At 32.0% G+C, this 17,549-nt stretch overlaps 1 protein-coding gene across 2 annotated transcripts; it reads left to right on the forward strand.

Annotated features, from left to right (window-relative positions):
- Nucleotides 1-1,742: 1,742 nt before the first annotated feature.
- LOC149955589 (uncharacterized) lies at nt 1,743-17,126 on the forward strand. Of its 2 annotated transcripts, XM_090164564.1 has the most exons (5): nt 1,743-1,888; nt 4,639-4,936; nt 10,853-10,955; nt 11,379-11,473; nt 16,986-17,126. In XM_090164564.1, the coding sequence occupies exons 2-4, from the start codon at nt 4,672-4,674 to the stop codon at nt 11,464-11,466; spliced, it is 456 nt and encodes a 151-aa protein (XP_090020690.1). In that variant the 5' UTR covers nt 1,743-1,888; nt 4,639-4,671; the 3' UTR covers nt 11,467-11,473; nt 16,986-17,126. The 2 variants fall into 2 exon arrangements, with proteins under 2 accessions (XP_090020690.1, XP_090020691.1); XM_090164565.1 differs by lacking the exons at nt 10,853-10,955; nt 11,379-11,473.
- Nucleotides 17,127-17,549: the final 423 nt, after the last annotated feature.

Raw genomic sequence — 17,549 nt, forward strand, 5'->3', positions numbered from 1 at the left:
ACGAAAGTCTTCGTTTTGATGTACGCGTCCTCCCACCAGAGGGCGGAATGGAAGAAAACCGCGACTCTCTTGGCAGAGAGCCTCGTCCGTCAATTCCTGGATTGCATCTTTCGCCTTTCTCTATCTCTCGCGTTCGTCGTCGTAATGAACTCAGCAGAAGCGGAGAGATTAGATTAGAGCACGGACGCGTCTAGTAAACTAGGAGTTTATGAAAAGAGATGGCGCCAGTTACCTCCGAAACAATTCAACAGGTGATAATGGACGCGATTTGAGGGACCACAGGTGAGCTCGCTTACAAGTTTTCATTTCGCAATTGGTGTTGTCAGCTCTATTTGGCAGTGTTCTAGATGTTTGGATTTAAACTCGGTTTCCCTTGTGGGGCCCGCCAAGGGAGAGAGGAAAATTGGCTTGGCCCGGGCCAAAGCTGGATCCTTCTTTTAAGTTTCTTCAAGTAACTTTCGTTCTTGGAACACGGGCGGGATTCTTAAGTGGGCAGAGGTGCCGAATCCAAATAAATTTGAAATAATAGAAAGGTTGTGGAGAAAATGTGGCTGAACAGATTCATGAAATCGGATGAAAATTTAACCAAAGTAAAAAAATCTTCATTTAATGTAATTTCCACTTTGAAAAGTTTTGACTATAAATTAACATTACCACAAAAATTATTCTTTAAATTTTTCTAAATACATTAAAGTATAATAGGTTTTTTAAATCAATCATAAAAAATTTAAACCACCAACTGAAATCAATGTTATTGCAATCAATCGACCAATCAACCGTTCAAATTTAACTTTTCCCTAATTTTCACATTTTCTAAAAAAAGTCAAAGCCTGGTTTCTGATATTGCAGAAACAATATTTTAAAGCTAATAAACATCGGAACAATTTCAAAACAACCTGTTTGAAAGTTTTTTTCTGAATTTTGAAAATCTGATCCTTTCGATTATTTGTCCCTTTTTCTGATTTTTTAAATTCTGGTTTGACTTTTTACTAAATTTAAAAATTAGCAACCATGTGAAATGGTTTGATTATTTGGATAATTTTAAATTTCTGAACTGAAAATTTTCAAACGTAATATAATTAAGGTTTGAACCATTTTCAGTTAACTCGTCTGACTATTGTTTTATATTTTGCTGAAGTTTGAATTTCCGAACTGTCTGAAACATTTGTTTATTTTGCTGCACTCAAAATTTCGAATCTAATTAATGTCCCTCTGAATCATTTATCGACTATCCTTCTTTTTCAATATTTGACTGAATTTTAAAATTCTGAACCGAAGCTTTTAAATATAATATAATGAGCGTCCGAATTTCTGAACAGTATAATCTACTTTGACTATTTTGCTATATTTAAGTTATAACTAAACAAAAAATTGCTAAAATAAACAAATTTAAGAAACCAATTCCCGGTTAAGAGAGGCTTTTCAGAAAATTTTCTGCTAACCACACAACCGGTTGAGAGATGTTTTCAGAATAATTTTATGCTAACCACACTACCGGTTGGGTTAGTCTTTTCAGTAGTATTTTATGCTAACCACACTACCGGTTGAGAGAGACTTTTCACACAAGATTAGGTGGGGCTTTTCTAATAAATTATATTCTGGTAAACGTTTTAAACTCCCGCTTCTATAAAATATATTAGCAATTTGTGAAACGACGATAAGTAGAATAAAAGGTAAATCCGGGGGCGCTAAACTAATTTTATTAGAATTAATTTAAATTCCCCATTAATAATAATGAAATTTACTTTGTGATTTACGTAATTCAAGGAGTCACGAACCATTATCAATTTTGATATTACTTATAATTTATTTTTTTATTATTTTAGTCTAACTCCCTTTTATTTATAATTTAATATCAATTATTTATGTAATTCCTTTAATTATTTATGTAATTCCTTTAATTATTTATGTAATTCCTTTAATTATTTATGTAATTCCTTTAATTATTTATGTAATTCCTTTAATTATTTATGTAATTCCTTTAATTATTTATGTAATTCCTTTAATTATTTATGTAATTCCTTTAATTATTTATGTAATTCCTTTAATTATTTATGTAATTCCTTTAATTATTTATGTAATTCCTTTAATTATTTATGTAATTCCTTTAATTATTTATGTAATTCCTTTAATTGTTTATGTAATTCCTTTAATTATTTATGTAATTCCTTTAATTATTTATGTAATTCCTTTAATTATTTATGTAATTCCTTTAATTATTTATGTAATTCCTTTATTTATGTAATTTCATTTGTAATTTATGTAATTCCTTTAATTATTTATGTAATTCCTTTAATTATTTATGTAATTCCTTTAATTATTTATGTAATTCCTTTAATTATTTATGTAATTCCTTTAATTGTTTATGTAATTCCTTTAATTATTTATGTAATTCCTTTAATTATTTATGTAATTCCTTTAATTATTTATGTAATTCCTTTAATTATTTATGTAATTCCTTTATTTATGTAATTTCATTTGTAATTTATGTAATTCCTTTAATTATTTATGTAATTCCTTTAATTATTTATGTAATTCCTTTAATTATTTATGTAATTCCTTTAATTATTTATGTAATTCCTTTAATTATTTATGTAATTCCTTTAATTATTTATGTAATTCCTATAATTATTTATGTAATTCCTTTAATTATTTATGTAATTCCTTTAATTATTTATGTAATTCCTTTAATTATTTATGTAATTCCTTTAATTATTTATGTAATTCCTTTAATTATTTATGTAAGTCCTTTAATTATTTATGTAATTCCTTTAATTATTTATGTAATTCCTTTAATTATTTATGTAATTCCTTTAATTATTTATGTAATTCCTTTAATTATTTATGTAATTCCTTTAATTATTTATGTAATTCCTTTAATTATTTATGTAATTCCTTTAATTATTTATGTAATTCCTTTAATTATTTATGTAATTCCTTTAATTATTTATGTAATTCCTTTAATTATTTATGTAATTCCTTTAATTATTTATGTAATTCCTTTAATTATTTATGTAATTCCTTTAATTATTTATGTAATTCCTTTAATTATTTATGTAATTCCTTTAATTATTTATGTAATTCCTTTAATTATTTATGTAATTCCTTTAATTATTTATGTAATTCCTTTAATTATTTATGTAATTCCTTTAATTATTTATGTAATTCCTTTAATTATTTATGTAATTCCTTTAATTATTTATGTAATTCCTTTAATTATTTATGTAATTCCTTTAATTATTTATGTAATTCCTTTAATTATTTATGTAATTCCTTTAATTATTTATGTAATTCCTTTAATTATTTATGTAATTCCTTTAATTATTTATGTAATTCCTTTAATTATTTATGTAATTCCTTTAATTATTTATGTAATTCCTTTAATTATTTATGTAATTCCTTTAATTATTTATGTAATTCCTTTAATTATTTATGTAATTCCTTTAATTATTTATGTAATTCCTTTAATTATTTATGTAATTCCTTTAATTATTTATGTAATTCCTTTAATTATTTATGTAATTCCTTTAATTATTTATGTAATTCCTTTAATTATTTATGTAATTCCTTTAATTATTTATGTAATTCCTTTAATTGTTTATGTAATTCCTTTAATTATTTATGTAATTCCTTTAATTATTTATGTAATTCCTTTAATTATTTATGTAATTCCTTTAATTATTTATGTAATTCCTTTATTTATGTAATTTCATTTGTAATTTATGTAATTCCTTTAATTATTTATGTAATTCCTTTAATTATTTATGTAATTCCTTTAATTATTTATGTAATTCCTTTAATTATTTATGTAATTCCTTTAATTATTTATGTAATTCCTTTAATTATTTATGTAATTCCTATAATTATTTATGTAATTCCTTTAATTATTTATGTAATTCCTTTAATTATTTATGTAATTCCTTTAATTATTTATGTAATTCCTTTAATTATTTATGTAATTCCTTTAATTATTTATGTAAGTCCTTTAATTATTTATGTAATTCCTTTAATTATTTATGTAATTCCTTTAATTATTTATGTAATTCCTTTAATTATTTATGTAATTCCTTTAATTATTTATGTAATTCCTTTAATTATTTATGTAATTCCTTTAATTATTTATGTAATTCCTTTAATTATTTATGTAATTCCTTTAATTATTTATGTAATTCCTTTAATTATTTATGTAATTCCTTTAATTATTTATGTAATTCCTTTAATTATTTATGTAATTCCTTTAATTATTTATGTAATTCCTTTAATTATTTATGTAATTCCTTTAATTATTTATGTAATTCCTTTAATTATTTATGTAATTCCTTTAATTATTTATGTAATTCCTTTAATTATTTATGTAATTCCTTTAATTATTTATGTAATTCCTTTAATTATTTATGTAATTCCTTTAATTATTTATGTAATTCCTTTAATTATTTATGTAATTCCTTTAATTATTTATGTAATTCCTATAATTATTTATGTAATTCCTTTAATTGTTTATGTAATTCCTTTAATTAGTTATGTAATTCCTTTAATTAGTTATGTAATTCCTTTAATTATTTATGTAATTTCATTTGCAATTTATGTAATTTCCTTTAATAATAATAAAACAGTTCCATATTATTATTTTTTATTTAGGAATCATAAAATACCGAGGTTAAAGTGGCTCATATGAAGCATCGAAAAGGACACCAGTTATCTGTGTTCATCGTCCGGATAATGGTCGTCTTCGTGTGCATCCACCCACAGCACCAGCGCGCTGCCATGGCCCTCCCTCACCCCCAAGACAGGAACACAGCCCTGAATTTTGTCACCCGGACCTCGTACAAGAGTGGTTTACCTCCTGGCAAGAACAGCGACTATTTCATCGAGCAGGAGGACATCTGCAACCGCAAGAATCTTTGCTGTGACAATGACTCCGACGAATGGTCAAGTGGTCAGTGCAAAATCCCTCATTTATTTATCTTTTATAAATTTAAGATAGCATGCTTGTGGGCGAAAAATTAAACAAATATTTAGTGAATAATCCCAAAATTAAACCCTTGTTAAAGCGTTGGATTGTAACAAGAATGTTTTCGCGTAAATAGATTTTATTTGAGCAGCACCCTTTTCGTCGTGATTCACGGGAAAAAATCCACACCCCTTCGCCTTTCCGCGTTTCATCTCTCTTTCGTTCCAGGTTGGGAGAAAGACACTTGGGTACGATTGCAGCCTCGCAGGCCCCCTCTCTTCCGGGAATCATAAAAATGTAGTCTAAAACTAGCGCTACTTTTTCTCTGAGTACATTCTTAATAAATAAAAAATGCTTTTATCAAAGCAGTTGGTAGGTTGATTTAAGGGGTAGTTCGGATCTATTAAGGCACAGTTATTGGAAATGTTTTAGAATTAAAGAGCTATTTTTTGGAATTATTTTAAAAAGCAAAATATATTTCTAAAATAATTTCCATCAATTTTTCTCACCTTTTATATATTTTAAAACCCTTTCCTTAAATTTGAGCCTTGAAACTGTAACAGTAAACTGAGAAAATTTTAAAGTGTAAAGGAGTACGCGTGTTTAGTTCAGAATTATGTATATTCTAATGGAAATATTTAAAATAAATTTTAAAATCGGCCGCCATGGATATAAAATAGGGCTGTGGGATAAAAAATTCAAAAGAAAAAGACATACTACGAGCTGAGTTATGTTGCTTGATAAGGCACCATATTTTTGAAACGCTTATTTCTGGCATTGATTTTCAATGCTATAGACGCAGTGCTTCCATGTGCGGGGAATTTTTCCTTTTTCCGGAATTTTTTAACCTTTAAAAACGCTAAAAGGGAATAATGCAATTTAAGAGGGAGCACGGGGAAAACGATGGAAATTTAATAAAGGGTCATTATAAAAGTAATGAAAGTCACGATCTAAATATCTAAAATAATTTTGAGGATATTATTCAAATGTAAGTAATTTTGTACTAAATAAAACCTTAAATTTGGATTCATTTTCAGAATTAATCTGAATATCTTTATAAATTAGTATTAAGAGCGAGGGATACAAAATGGAAATTTCTAGGTCAAAAACGTGAAAAAAGGGATTTTTTCATTTAATGAAATTATCGCAAGAGGAACATTTTAGATGTCAAATGTGGAAGCCCTGTATAGACGTCTGCTATGCTGTCGTAACTGGATTCTGCAGTTTTATGTTTCAAACTACTACTCGCAAAATATTATAAGCTTAATTAATATGCTGTTTTATATGTTAAATTAAAATTTTGTATAAATACATATGAAATTAAACGGTCAAAGGAGTTTGCAACTTTCTATGTAAGTTAATTCTCTTAATGCATTTATAAAACAGAAATGTACTAAATTCTATCTATTCAAGTCTGCACTTATTATTTTAAACTTCTGGTTTAAAGTAGAATTATACATCAGTATTTAAATTTGGCATGCATCATGAAAAACTGAAGATCCTCACAAGTCAAGTACCCGCTGGTAGTAAAAAAGTGTGACATTAGAGTTACATTAAAATGACCGCATTTCTTTCTAGAAAAGCCTGATGAAATGTCTGCAGTTACACTGCAGGAGCTAGTTTGAATTGTTAAAGGGACTTTCAAGAAAGACCTAGTTGAATATGAGTCATTTAGTCGTAATTTTGGGTTAACAATGTACGGCAACTGAATTACGTATTTTAAATTGACTAGAGGGTCTCTTGAAAGTCTCTTTAATAAAAGAAAATTCATGACTTATCTTTACTAAGCTAAAGGACAAGCCGCATGGCTCTCTTTGCACTTGCAGGCTCTCTCTATAGGTAGATAATATCATCTGTTGATGGTGAAAATAGAGGCTCTAAAGCTGAACCCAAATTTTCTGTTAACTTTAATAACTTTCTTGATTAAATTGATTGCAAATCTCTTTTATTGATGACTTTTTTACTAGTTTAGTTTCTATAATGAGTTTCAGCAATTTAAATGCCGTAATTTTACACGTAATCCTTTATAGTTTAAAATTTTCTCAGTTTACTGTTACAGTTTCAAGGCTCAAATTTAAGGAAAGGGTTTTAAAATATATAAAAGGTGAGAAAAAATTGAGGGAAATTATTTTAGAAATATATTTTGCTTTTTAAAATAATTCCAAAAAATAACTCTAATTCTAAAACATTTCCAATATCTGTGCCTTAATAGATCCGAACTACCCCTTAAATCAACCTTCCAACTGCTTTGATAAAAGAATTTTTTATTTAATAGCTGTCCCTTTGCTCTGCCGTAAGTTAAAAAATAAATTGGTTTTATTTTTAAATATATTTTGAACAGACATTATTATATTTTTGAATGTATTTTAAAATATTGAATATTATCTTAAATATTTTACTTAACATTTTGAAATAATGATGATAATTGCTTATGTCAAATTGAGTTTTAATTTCCCATTAAGACTTAGATAACAAGATAATAGGTGTATAACTGGTTCTAGTAAGCAAGTGAAATATGCTAATTTTGGTAAATCTTTCACGTACGTACAGAACACAGACATTGTAAATGAAAATAACCACAAAGGCAATTAATATGAATATATGTTATATTAAAAAAACTAAAAAAAATTCTAACGCACTTAGTGTAAGTAAGCACATTTATCAACAGTACTTGAATGGTGGGTCTCCAGTCCTGTTCTGGCTGTACTACCTTGCAACGGTATGGCTCGTACACTACTGATCTTCAAATAAAAATAATTTCAGTCTACTCACTCTTTAAGCTTTTGAATAATAAAGACTCCTTTACATAGAGGATTAAGTTTCAATGACCAAAACGTTTATTGTTATGAAAAATTATTGAAATATTTACCATACTTCATTACTGTAATTAAAATTCCCAAAATTATTTACACAATGCTAGATGGATACACCTAAATCAAAATTCAATGATTAATTTTTTTTAATTCTGTAAAAAATCAGCTGGGTAAAAAAAACTTATGGAAGAGATAAAACAAAATTAACATCAAACTAAATTTCAATTTCCACAAAATTCTTTCTGGTACTACTAAATACGTTATTTTTAACCTAGAATATATGATCGGGTTCTACCGGCTAATTTTCCCTACGAAGCAAAGGCTTAACTGTTAAATGTTAATTACTATTCAACTGCAAGTAAATTAATTACAATTATGATAATTTTAACTTAAAAATACATAATTACGTATAAATAATGAGATTTAAATAAAGTTCCCATAAGAAATTGTTTATTATTTCTTGAGTAAAGTGCGAAAAACAACGTTAACTCGAAGACGGACAAAATTTGATTTTTCCGGGAAACTGGATACGAGCTGATCAGTTGGCCTTCCATCTCAAAAATGGTACACTAAAGCCTAAAACACATATACGTAAAAATCGAACGGAAAACCAAACTGAAACGTAAACGCCAAGTTTAATTATGTTGCGTTTCTGTTTACGTTTCCAGTTCTGATACACACTTGGAAACGTATTTTGGTTTTTTTCCGGCCGTCTCAAATGCTAAACTTCAAACCAGAATAAATGATTTATTTGATAATGGCGTCCAAAAAACATTTAGCAGACTTTAAGCCACCTAGTGACACAAGCTGGGATCAAACCCAGCTCATCTTGCTGCGAAGTGACAGTGCTATCTAATTCGTCACCCCACGTGTACATCTCCTACGAAACAAATATCAATTTAATCCTATCCTACTAATGATATTCGCTTGGAACATGAACCTTCGCTGGTTTTCGCTGATGTTTTGAAGGACGTTTCAGAAACACAAATTATTCTTAGGGCGATAAACACGGCTATGTTGACTTTCCCAAAGTGTTTTTCCCAAATCTCATAGTGAGAACAATAATTTTGCTCAACCCCACTCCCGTTGCTTTCTGAATCTGTGAAATGCCATTGCGTGAATGACGATATGACGAACCAAATTGGCGGCGCGGTGTTGGCATGCCCTTCCTTTCATTACACTGGGGCCCACAAATCATTTTAAAGGGGCCCTGAAAGATCTATCTCAAATTAATTCTTGGGGTCGCGAAGTAAGCTGGTGACGCTCACCGAGAAAAACATTTTTAATAGTTTTATTTTATGGAAACACCTAATAGGCTACTTCCTTCGTAAGAAATTTGACTTACCAAAAGCCATTTGGAGCCGCATTTTGCTCAAACTGAATGAAAACCTGTAAGTGGCAGATTAAGAAAGGCGAAAGTTTCTTCTCTATTTCTTCCGCAATCTGAGTTGCGAGAGACAATCGATTATATCATGGAAGTACGTTAGATGTAAGCTTGGAAAATTGACATTTTTTTTGGAAAAATATTTAAAAGTCTTTTATAAACGTCTGAAAAAAATTCCAAATGGTGAGAAACGAATCTTTAAAGGAATTCCCCAAAAACACTCCATACGGCGCTCGCTCCAATGTTCTAGGATTTTAATAACGATATTTTATTTTTTGAAGAGGTTCGGGATTTTCCCAATTTTCGGGGTCATTTAAGGCTTTTACGTAAAATTGTTTCAAGTTTTAGAATCATAGCACTTAACGGAATGTCGGCGAAGATTTGTAGATGACTAAGACTTTCTCATCTGCTTTGTGTAGTAATATTTCAAGGCTTAAGTTGCCATTTCAATCGTAAAAGTGAAAATTTAGTAAATGCGGTAATAATATTTTAATTTTAATTTACTTTTAAGTTACTTCTTATTTGCATATTTTATTTGCGTTTTTAAATTTAACCTCCAGCCCCACTAGATAAGAATATCCAAATTTCTAAAACAGACAGCGACGAAGCGAATCAAAAAGTACTTTATATAATCTGCCACTATAACCGGCGATCTTTGCAAATATCCAATTGAATCTCTACAGTTCCTTCGAATACATGTGTTGAATCCATAGGTCAGTGGGGAGGGGGAATTTGGTTCCCCTATATTGTAAAGACTGACTTCCCCTATGTTGTAAAGCCGTCTGCTTGGTCGTCTGTTCTCCCACTCTCCAAATACTAAAAATTTAAGCTCGTGACACAGAGAAAAACATTTTTTTACTTTTCATTTCATTATGGGTTTATTCTGTACATTCTAATCCCCAAACACCTTTCCAAGCGAGTTGTCCATCGCGTATCCTTCAAGTCCAATGCTCCGACGTAGAAGCCGTAATGGACTTTTAAATAAAACCTGTTTAGCGATTTGCCTAGGAGTAGTAATACCAAGAGCCAGGTCATACTTGTAAAAGCGTTATATTTTAAGGCGCGCGCTGCTTAATTTTTCAATATAAAAGGGCTCGTTCAATTTCGCACGTGCCTCTTGAAATAAAAAAATATGCGTGCGCTATCAATTATAGCCTTACAAATAAAACTGAGAAAAACAAAGGTACGATAATTATCGCTATGTTTCCCATCTCCCAAAACCAACGAGATTTCATTTTTGACTTAATGTTTTGTTTTATTCAGGCGATCCTTCGCTGATGAGCTATCCGCACCTCAAGAATCTCCAGAGGCCCGAAGAAGATCGACCCCGGAAGAAGCGTCGAGATGGTAAGAATTCGACGGACAGGTAATGCGACACCGTTTAAGAGATATCCGGTCGTCCCAAAATTAGCGAGGAAGACTATGCGGAAGATGGCGCTATAAAACTCGAGTGGCTTTCACCCTTCTATTTGATAACCGCGCGCGACGTGTTATCGGTGCACGCGCCGTGCGTCGTAATTAAATATAACCTGGAAAACTACTTGGTGTTGTGTAGCACCATCTACAGCATAGTTGGGGTAAATATATTCCTCATTATATTCCATTATCGGGGAACGAATTAGAAAGGTGTCGTACTTGAGCGAGGAAAGAAGCTTTGGTTTTAGAAAGGCCTTGTTAATTAACTGCGCGCTTTCGATCCTGCAGAGCCGCGTTTGGTGACCGACGACTGCGCCAGAAGCCGAAAGAGTTGCGGAAATAATGAGGCCATTTTCATTCTAAGGAACATACCCCGAAACGCTGTTAAATTGTGAGTTTTTATTTAGTTTATCCGTTGTGAATAGTTAGAGTTGAATCAAAACCAAGTTTAAAATGAACATTGTTTTTATTTTTCAGTATTTAAGTATTCGTTTCTTTATGTTCTTCTTTTAATGGATTTAATGTTAATTTTTGCAAACATGGGATTCACTGGCATGCAAATCAGTTACTGACTTTCAAAGTTTGTAAATAGATTGTCAACTCTGATTAAATTAGTATTATTATATAAAATTCGGTTCGTGACACACAGAAAAACATTTCATACATTTAATCATTTTATGGTTTTATTTTATGGAAACACATATTGAAAGACGATTAGTAAACGTTTATTAACAGTTCGCGGGTAAAGGTTGGAAATAGCGCATTCAAAAATAAAATGAATTTCTAGAGATTTTTCTGAAATCAACTTCTTTAGGTTGGAAGCCATCAATTTCACTAATTTCCCGCTTTTGAAAAAGCGCGGTCTTGGAAATGGGACAATTTCTGGAACGAGACAAATGTAGTCAATTTGTAAGTAAAAGGGTTTTGCTTCAACAGCATTGTCGTTAAAGACTGAGAACAGAGCGAATTTCTATTCCTCTCAACCTGTATTTCATTTATTGATGATTGACAATTCTGACAGCTTGATTGACAGCTCTGATAACTTGATTGAAAGCTCGGATAACTTGATTGACATCTCTGACAACTTGATTGACAGCTCTGACAACTTTATTGACAGCTCTGACAACTTGATTTACAGCTCTGACCACTTGATTGAAAGCTCTGACAACTTGATTGACATCTCTGACAACTTGATTTACAGCTCTGACAACTTTATTGACAGCTCTGACAACTTGATTTACAGCTCTGACCACTTGATTGACAGCTCTGACAACTTGATTGACAGCTCTGATAACTTGATTGACAGCTCTGACAACTTGATTGACAGCCCTGACAACTTGATTAACAGCTCTGACAACTTGATTGACAGCTCTGACAACTTGATTGACAGCTCTGACAACTTGATTGACATCTCTGACAACTTGATTGACATCTCTGACAACTTGATTGACAGCTCTGACAACTTGATTGACAGCTCTGACAACTTGATTAACAGCTCTGACAACTTGATTGACAGCTCTGACAACTTGATTGACAGCTCTGACAACTTGATTTATAGCTCTGACAACTTGATTGACAGCCCTGACAACTTGATTTACAGCTCTGACAACTTGATTTATAGCTCTGACAACTTGATTGACAGCTCTGACAACTTGATTTACAGTTCTGACAACTTGATTTACAGTTCTGACAACTTGATTGACAGCCCTGACAACTTGATTTACAGTTCTGACAACTTGATTGACAGCCCTGACAACTTGATTTACAGCTCTGACAACTTGATTGACAGCTCTGACAACTTGATTTACAGCTCTGACAACTTGATTGACAGCTCTGACAACTTGATTTACAACTCTGACAACTTGATTAACAGCTCTGACAACTTGATTGACCACACGGACAATTCAGTATATTGTAACTTACCTCTTTTATTGATGCTAATTATGTATGATCAAATCAAAACCAGTCTGAGCCGTCGGTCAAGCTGTCCACGCTGTCACTCCTCAAGAAATCGACAACTTCAGTTTTGCTGGGGTAAAATTCGCGAACGAGAAAATGGATTCTCTGTTCTCGGCCTTTAACGTAATCCGCGTTTTAAGACCTATAGTTCTTTTTAGTAATGGCTCATACGTATTTAATAATTTGACCCGTACAAAAGATGCTTGAACAATTTTTTCGACGAAATTAAGGACCTCCAATTAATTTTAACTTTGCGCAAATGCAATAACATCTCGAGTAACGTTGTTTTCTAGAATAATTTTGGGTGAAATTCGATCGAGTAGTTGTCCGCGGATACGAGCATACCTGTAGATCTGAAACGCCGAATATTCTGGTGTTTTCGAAATCGCAGCAATTAGTATATACGTCTGCAAAGATAATTTGAAATTACTCTCCAAAAGCGCTGGCCGAAATGAGCGTGTCCGGAGTAATGGGAGCGCTGTCGCCATTCCGTCGCCATTCCGCCATTAGCAGAGGCGGGGAGGCCTAATTGCCAAATGGAAGGCCATCTGAAATCTGAGGAGCAGCCAGTTATATGTTTCTATTTACCAAGAATGTATTTATTTATAATAATCAGCGACCATTAAGGGGGAAGACTATAGTAAAATATCTTTTTCGTTCAAGATGAACGTTTTAGTTTTAACAATTACACAATCGAATTAAATTTTAATTAATAGGTTGAACCTTCCTCTAGTGCTTAAAAATTTTTGATAATTCTAATATTAATAGTTAACGAGATATAAGGCTATAACTAAAGGGTAGTTTGGGCGCTGGCCCAACTTGTTTAGCTCCGGGGGTCCGAATTAAAATCTAATAATTATATTACTTTGAAATTTAAAATTGTCAAAATTATTTTAAGCACTAAACAAGAGGTTGTTCTACACTTAAACATTAATTTTTTAAGTTAAAACACAAAAATAAAACAGTTCAGCTGGAAATAGCGTGAAAATAGACAATGGCCAGTTCTTCCCCCCTCAAGTCCGAATTTTTGACTGGAACGAAAGGGTCGATTTTGGGAAGATACCACCGGGATGATTCAATGTTTTTTGCGTTAAGAGCCAACTCTATGAGCATTAACTCCGGTAATTGCTCCGTTTAAACGACAAAGACAATTTTTCATAACTTAAAATATTTCTTTAAGCCCTGTTGTTTTACAATTAAATTTATTTTGGTTCAATTAACGAGATAAATACAATATTATTCGATACTAAATTTGACGATAGTGCCCTACTCGCTCAAAAAACGAGAGGCTGCTAGTCAAAAATTATTATTTAATCCCGTACTTAAATTTAATTAAACCAATAAGACCTAATGCATTAGGTTTGGACTTTTGATGAGCTGCCGAAAACCACTTTTAACGTTTCATCCTGTTACTACACTAAAGATGTCATTAGTTTTAAAATTAAGGAAACCTAAGTTTAGTATTCTGGTCGAGTTTTCGTTGAGTACCCTCTGACCCCGACTCCACGAATAATAATAATACCCAAGTTTCATTCTTTCTGACTTCGATATGTAACAACTGCACTGCCTAAAGATATTTACCAATTTTTAAACCATATTTTCCCAACGTAATGGACTTTGTTATTGCTGTAATTCTTTAAATGACATAATTATCTTTTATACTCAAAACAAACTATTTATTATGTAGATAAATACACACAATATAAGCGCGACGGACCGGGTGAAATTACTCGTTCTCCTTCTACTTCCGGTTCTCAAGGTAACACGTCCAGACTTGGAATTAGCGGGAGTCTTGGGGCCAATGGCTCTTAATAAAAATCAGTGGGCTCTTAAAATAAATCATTCGAACGGGGGTTGCGGGCCACCGGGGCTCTCAATTTAATTAAAAAATATTTATTAAACATTTTACGGAAATTTCTGGAACATGATTTGTACGCCGTTTTTGAAACTGTTTTACTACCCTATACGAGAGCGGGATCTAGTGTTACAAATCATAGAGATAGACAAGAAATAGAAGCACTATTGTATCTGGCGAAGTTGACGGCGAGTGCCGACCCCCTTTTCGCCAATGTAGGAAGCCATCAGATGGGCAGATTACGTGGCGCCATCGATGCGCGGTGAAATGAAATACATTATGCCTTTTTGAAAATCAACTGTCATTTGATGAAACAAAGGAAGGAAGGATAGATGACGTTGCAAATTCTGCCCATCTCCACTTTCATACATGCGCGAGGGGGGGATGAATTTTCCCGGTTAAAAACAGGGGTGCCTTAACGCGTTAATCTTCCCTCTATTTCTTTTCTATCTCTATGTTACAAATGATTATGTGTGATATAATGATATTATAATATACTTGCTTGTTTTAAAGTTAATAAATGTTATGTAAAATATCACTATTTCCAAGTCTGAACACGTCTAACAAACAGATAAATGACGACATTGCGCAGTCTAGATATTAGAGATGATTACGTGTAAACGTTGATAAACAAAATACTAAGAACTACAATAGTCATTTTAAACATAACACGACGGGCAACACTGTATTGTAGTATTTTGTTAGTTGGCACCTAATTAGCGAGTAAAATACATTTCGCGGCAACTTGGTAATATTTATAAATTTTGCTGAGGAACAGAGTACATATTCCGCTTCAAATCGATCGATTTTGGAATAGTTAAAATCGGATATACAGAGTGTTTCAAATGGTTATGCGATTTCAGGGGTACGATGAATTTGCGAATGCGTGGGAATTGAGATAAATAACCAAAAACAAATGAGAAAATACGAAATGTGCAATGATTTTAATTAACAAAGTAGCAAAATGTGTATTTTGAACCAGTTTACTTTTTTACGCTGGTTACCTCGATTTGTTTGCACAGTCGTTTTTTAATTATCACACGAACCCAAACCTTCATGTTCGTATTTCCCTGCTGCTTGGTTTTGCGCTTGTTGCAGCCTTTTTTCAGGGGAAAGTAGGCCACACTTTGAACGCTCTGGCGCTTCTTTATTTGATCATAGGAAAATGGGAAAAAAACAGGCATACTTCTCAACTCACCCCCTACAACTCCTTAAATTTTTTGCATAACCTTTTGAAACACCCTGTATATACTAGAAATCGCTTTTCAACCGGAAAGTAACACACCAATGTAGATTTGCTTTAAGATTACGCGGGATTTAGGGGGAAATGTTTCTGAATTCGCTAGCTTTAATAACTACTACAATCACCTACTCCTGGCGCAAAACTGGATAGTAAACGCGTATGTTATAGCGCTAGACCAATTCTATAAAAAATTACTTGATGAAGTATATCCCAAACGAATATTATATATATTTCCCGCGAAGGTAGGTATTCCAAGCGAATAATATCAACAGTATAGGGAGACGAACATATTGCGTACTTCTGCCAATTTTCTGGGGTTCTTCCTAACTAAATGTTTAGTTTGTCGATTATCAATTATCCTTTCTACGCATACGCGTTGAGTATTTAAAGTGAGATGAAAGTTTATCGCGTCAAAATAAACATAAGTGTCATTATAAACTCTCCAAACGTTCGAAATAGTTATCCGGGTAATGGGAATTTAAAAGGGCAGCCCTGTTCCGCGCAGACTGTTGCAAAATATTTGGTCAACAAGTTTCCTTCTGAATTATTTTTAAAGAGCCCAAAACAGTTTTAGACGCGTTGTAATTTAAGGGACTGTTTCACAAAGCACGCCATCTTCTGAATTAATTCGTTTCAAAAGCCTAAAAACTCTTTCCATTGAAGAGAATGAAATTAACGATCTGTCGGATTCGGCCTTTAAACCACAGCAAAGTTCGTCTTCCCGAAAGAGTCCCCCCGCTCTGGCGCCTTCATTTCCGAGTTTCGTTGTCTTATTCTTTGGGACTTTCTAATAATAATAATAATAATAATAATAATCAGCTAGGCTAATACCCAAGGCATCACCTTAGGCCTAATTTCGTTAATTGGTGCGGCTCCTCATTCAGCCGCCCCAATCGTCCCAACGCGGCCGTTGGCTGACCTGCCCGGATTTAATTACGCGAGATTCTCAGTATTTTCCGCGAATCGTCTCGTTTCAGATTTTAAAATAAATTCCTCCAGAAACGAAGCGAGGATTAACCAGAGTCAATTTTACGTTCCGATTCAAAAATTGCTCATTAGTTCGCCGAAATAAGCGTTAATTTTACCTTTTAAAGCGATTTCATTTTCAACTGCTCTTCGGACTCGAGCGAAAATTATCTAGCGAAGTCGTTCGTTCCTGGTAGTTACACAGCGCCAATTTTGTTCTCAGCTAAGCTAATACTCAAGAATCCACCCAGTTCTAAGTCAACTAGTGTCTTGTGAAGTACCGATGGTCACGAGCTTTGGTCTAATCCGGCTACTATTGTAGCGAGGCGAAAGTGCTAAACACTCTGCCACCAGTTCCTTTGATTTAGCTTTTGATTCAAGTAAAATTTCCGTTACAGATCGACTCCAATAACAAAAGAGCCTCTTTGGTGTCGGACAGCGGTCGACTTTACAAGAGCACTTGAACCAAAAAACTATTTCACCTGAAGAACCAATGGATAACGATAAACTGTAAGAGATGGTAGTATATATAGAGTGTACATTAAATTTAGCGATAAATCTAAATCTAACCTGTTTTTAAAATGAATTGATCCCGAGTATTTTCGAAGAACTTGACTATTTTGCGAAAAAGCTCTGAGATTTTTTGAATTAAATTTTCGATTGTCGTGATCGTACTTTTTCTAATGTGTACGGTCCATTTTAATCAAATCTGAATAGTAAAAAATTTGTAAAAAGGCCTTATTATCCAAAGAGACCAAAATGTTGTTACTCGTTTGTAAGTGCCAAAATCCGGTATTTCAAAAAAGTCAATTTCTTTAAAATTTATTTCTGTTGAAAAATGTATTATAGCCCAACGCTTTTTCAAAATAGTAGTAAATCGATAAAATTTAAACTATTTAAGGAATAATTTTAAATTTTTTATCATGATTGAAGTTGGAAAGGTTTTATTTAGTGTGTAAGTT

Source organism: Leiobunum rupestre, chromosome 2 (genome assembly GCF_980474605.1).
Source record: "Leiobunum rupestre chromosome 2, qqLeiRupe1.1.hap1, whole genome shotgun sequence".
Classification (NCBI taxonomy): Eukaryota; Metazoa; Arthropoda; class Arachnida; order Opiliones; family Sclerosomatidae; genus Leiobunum; species Leiobunum rupestre.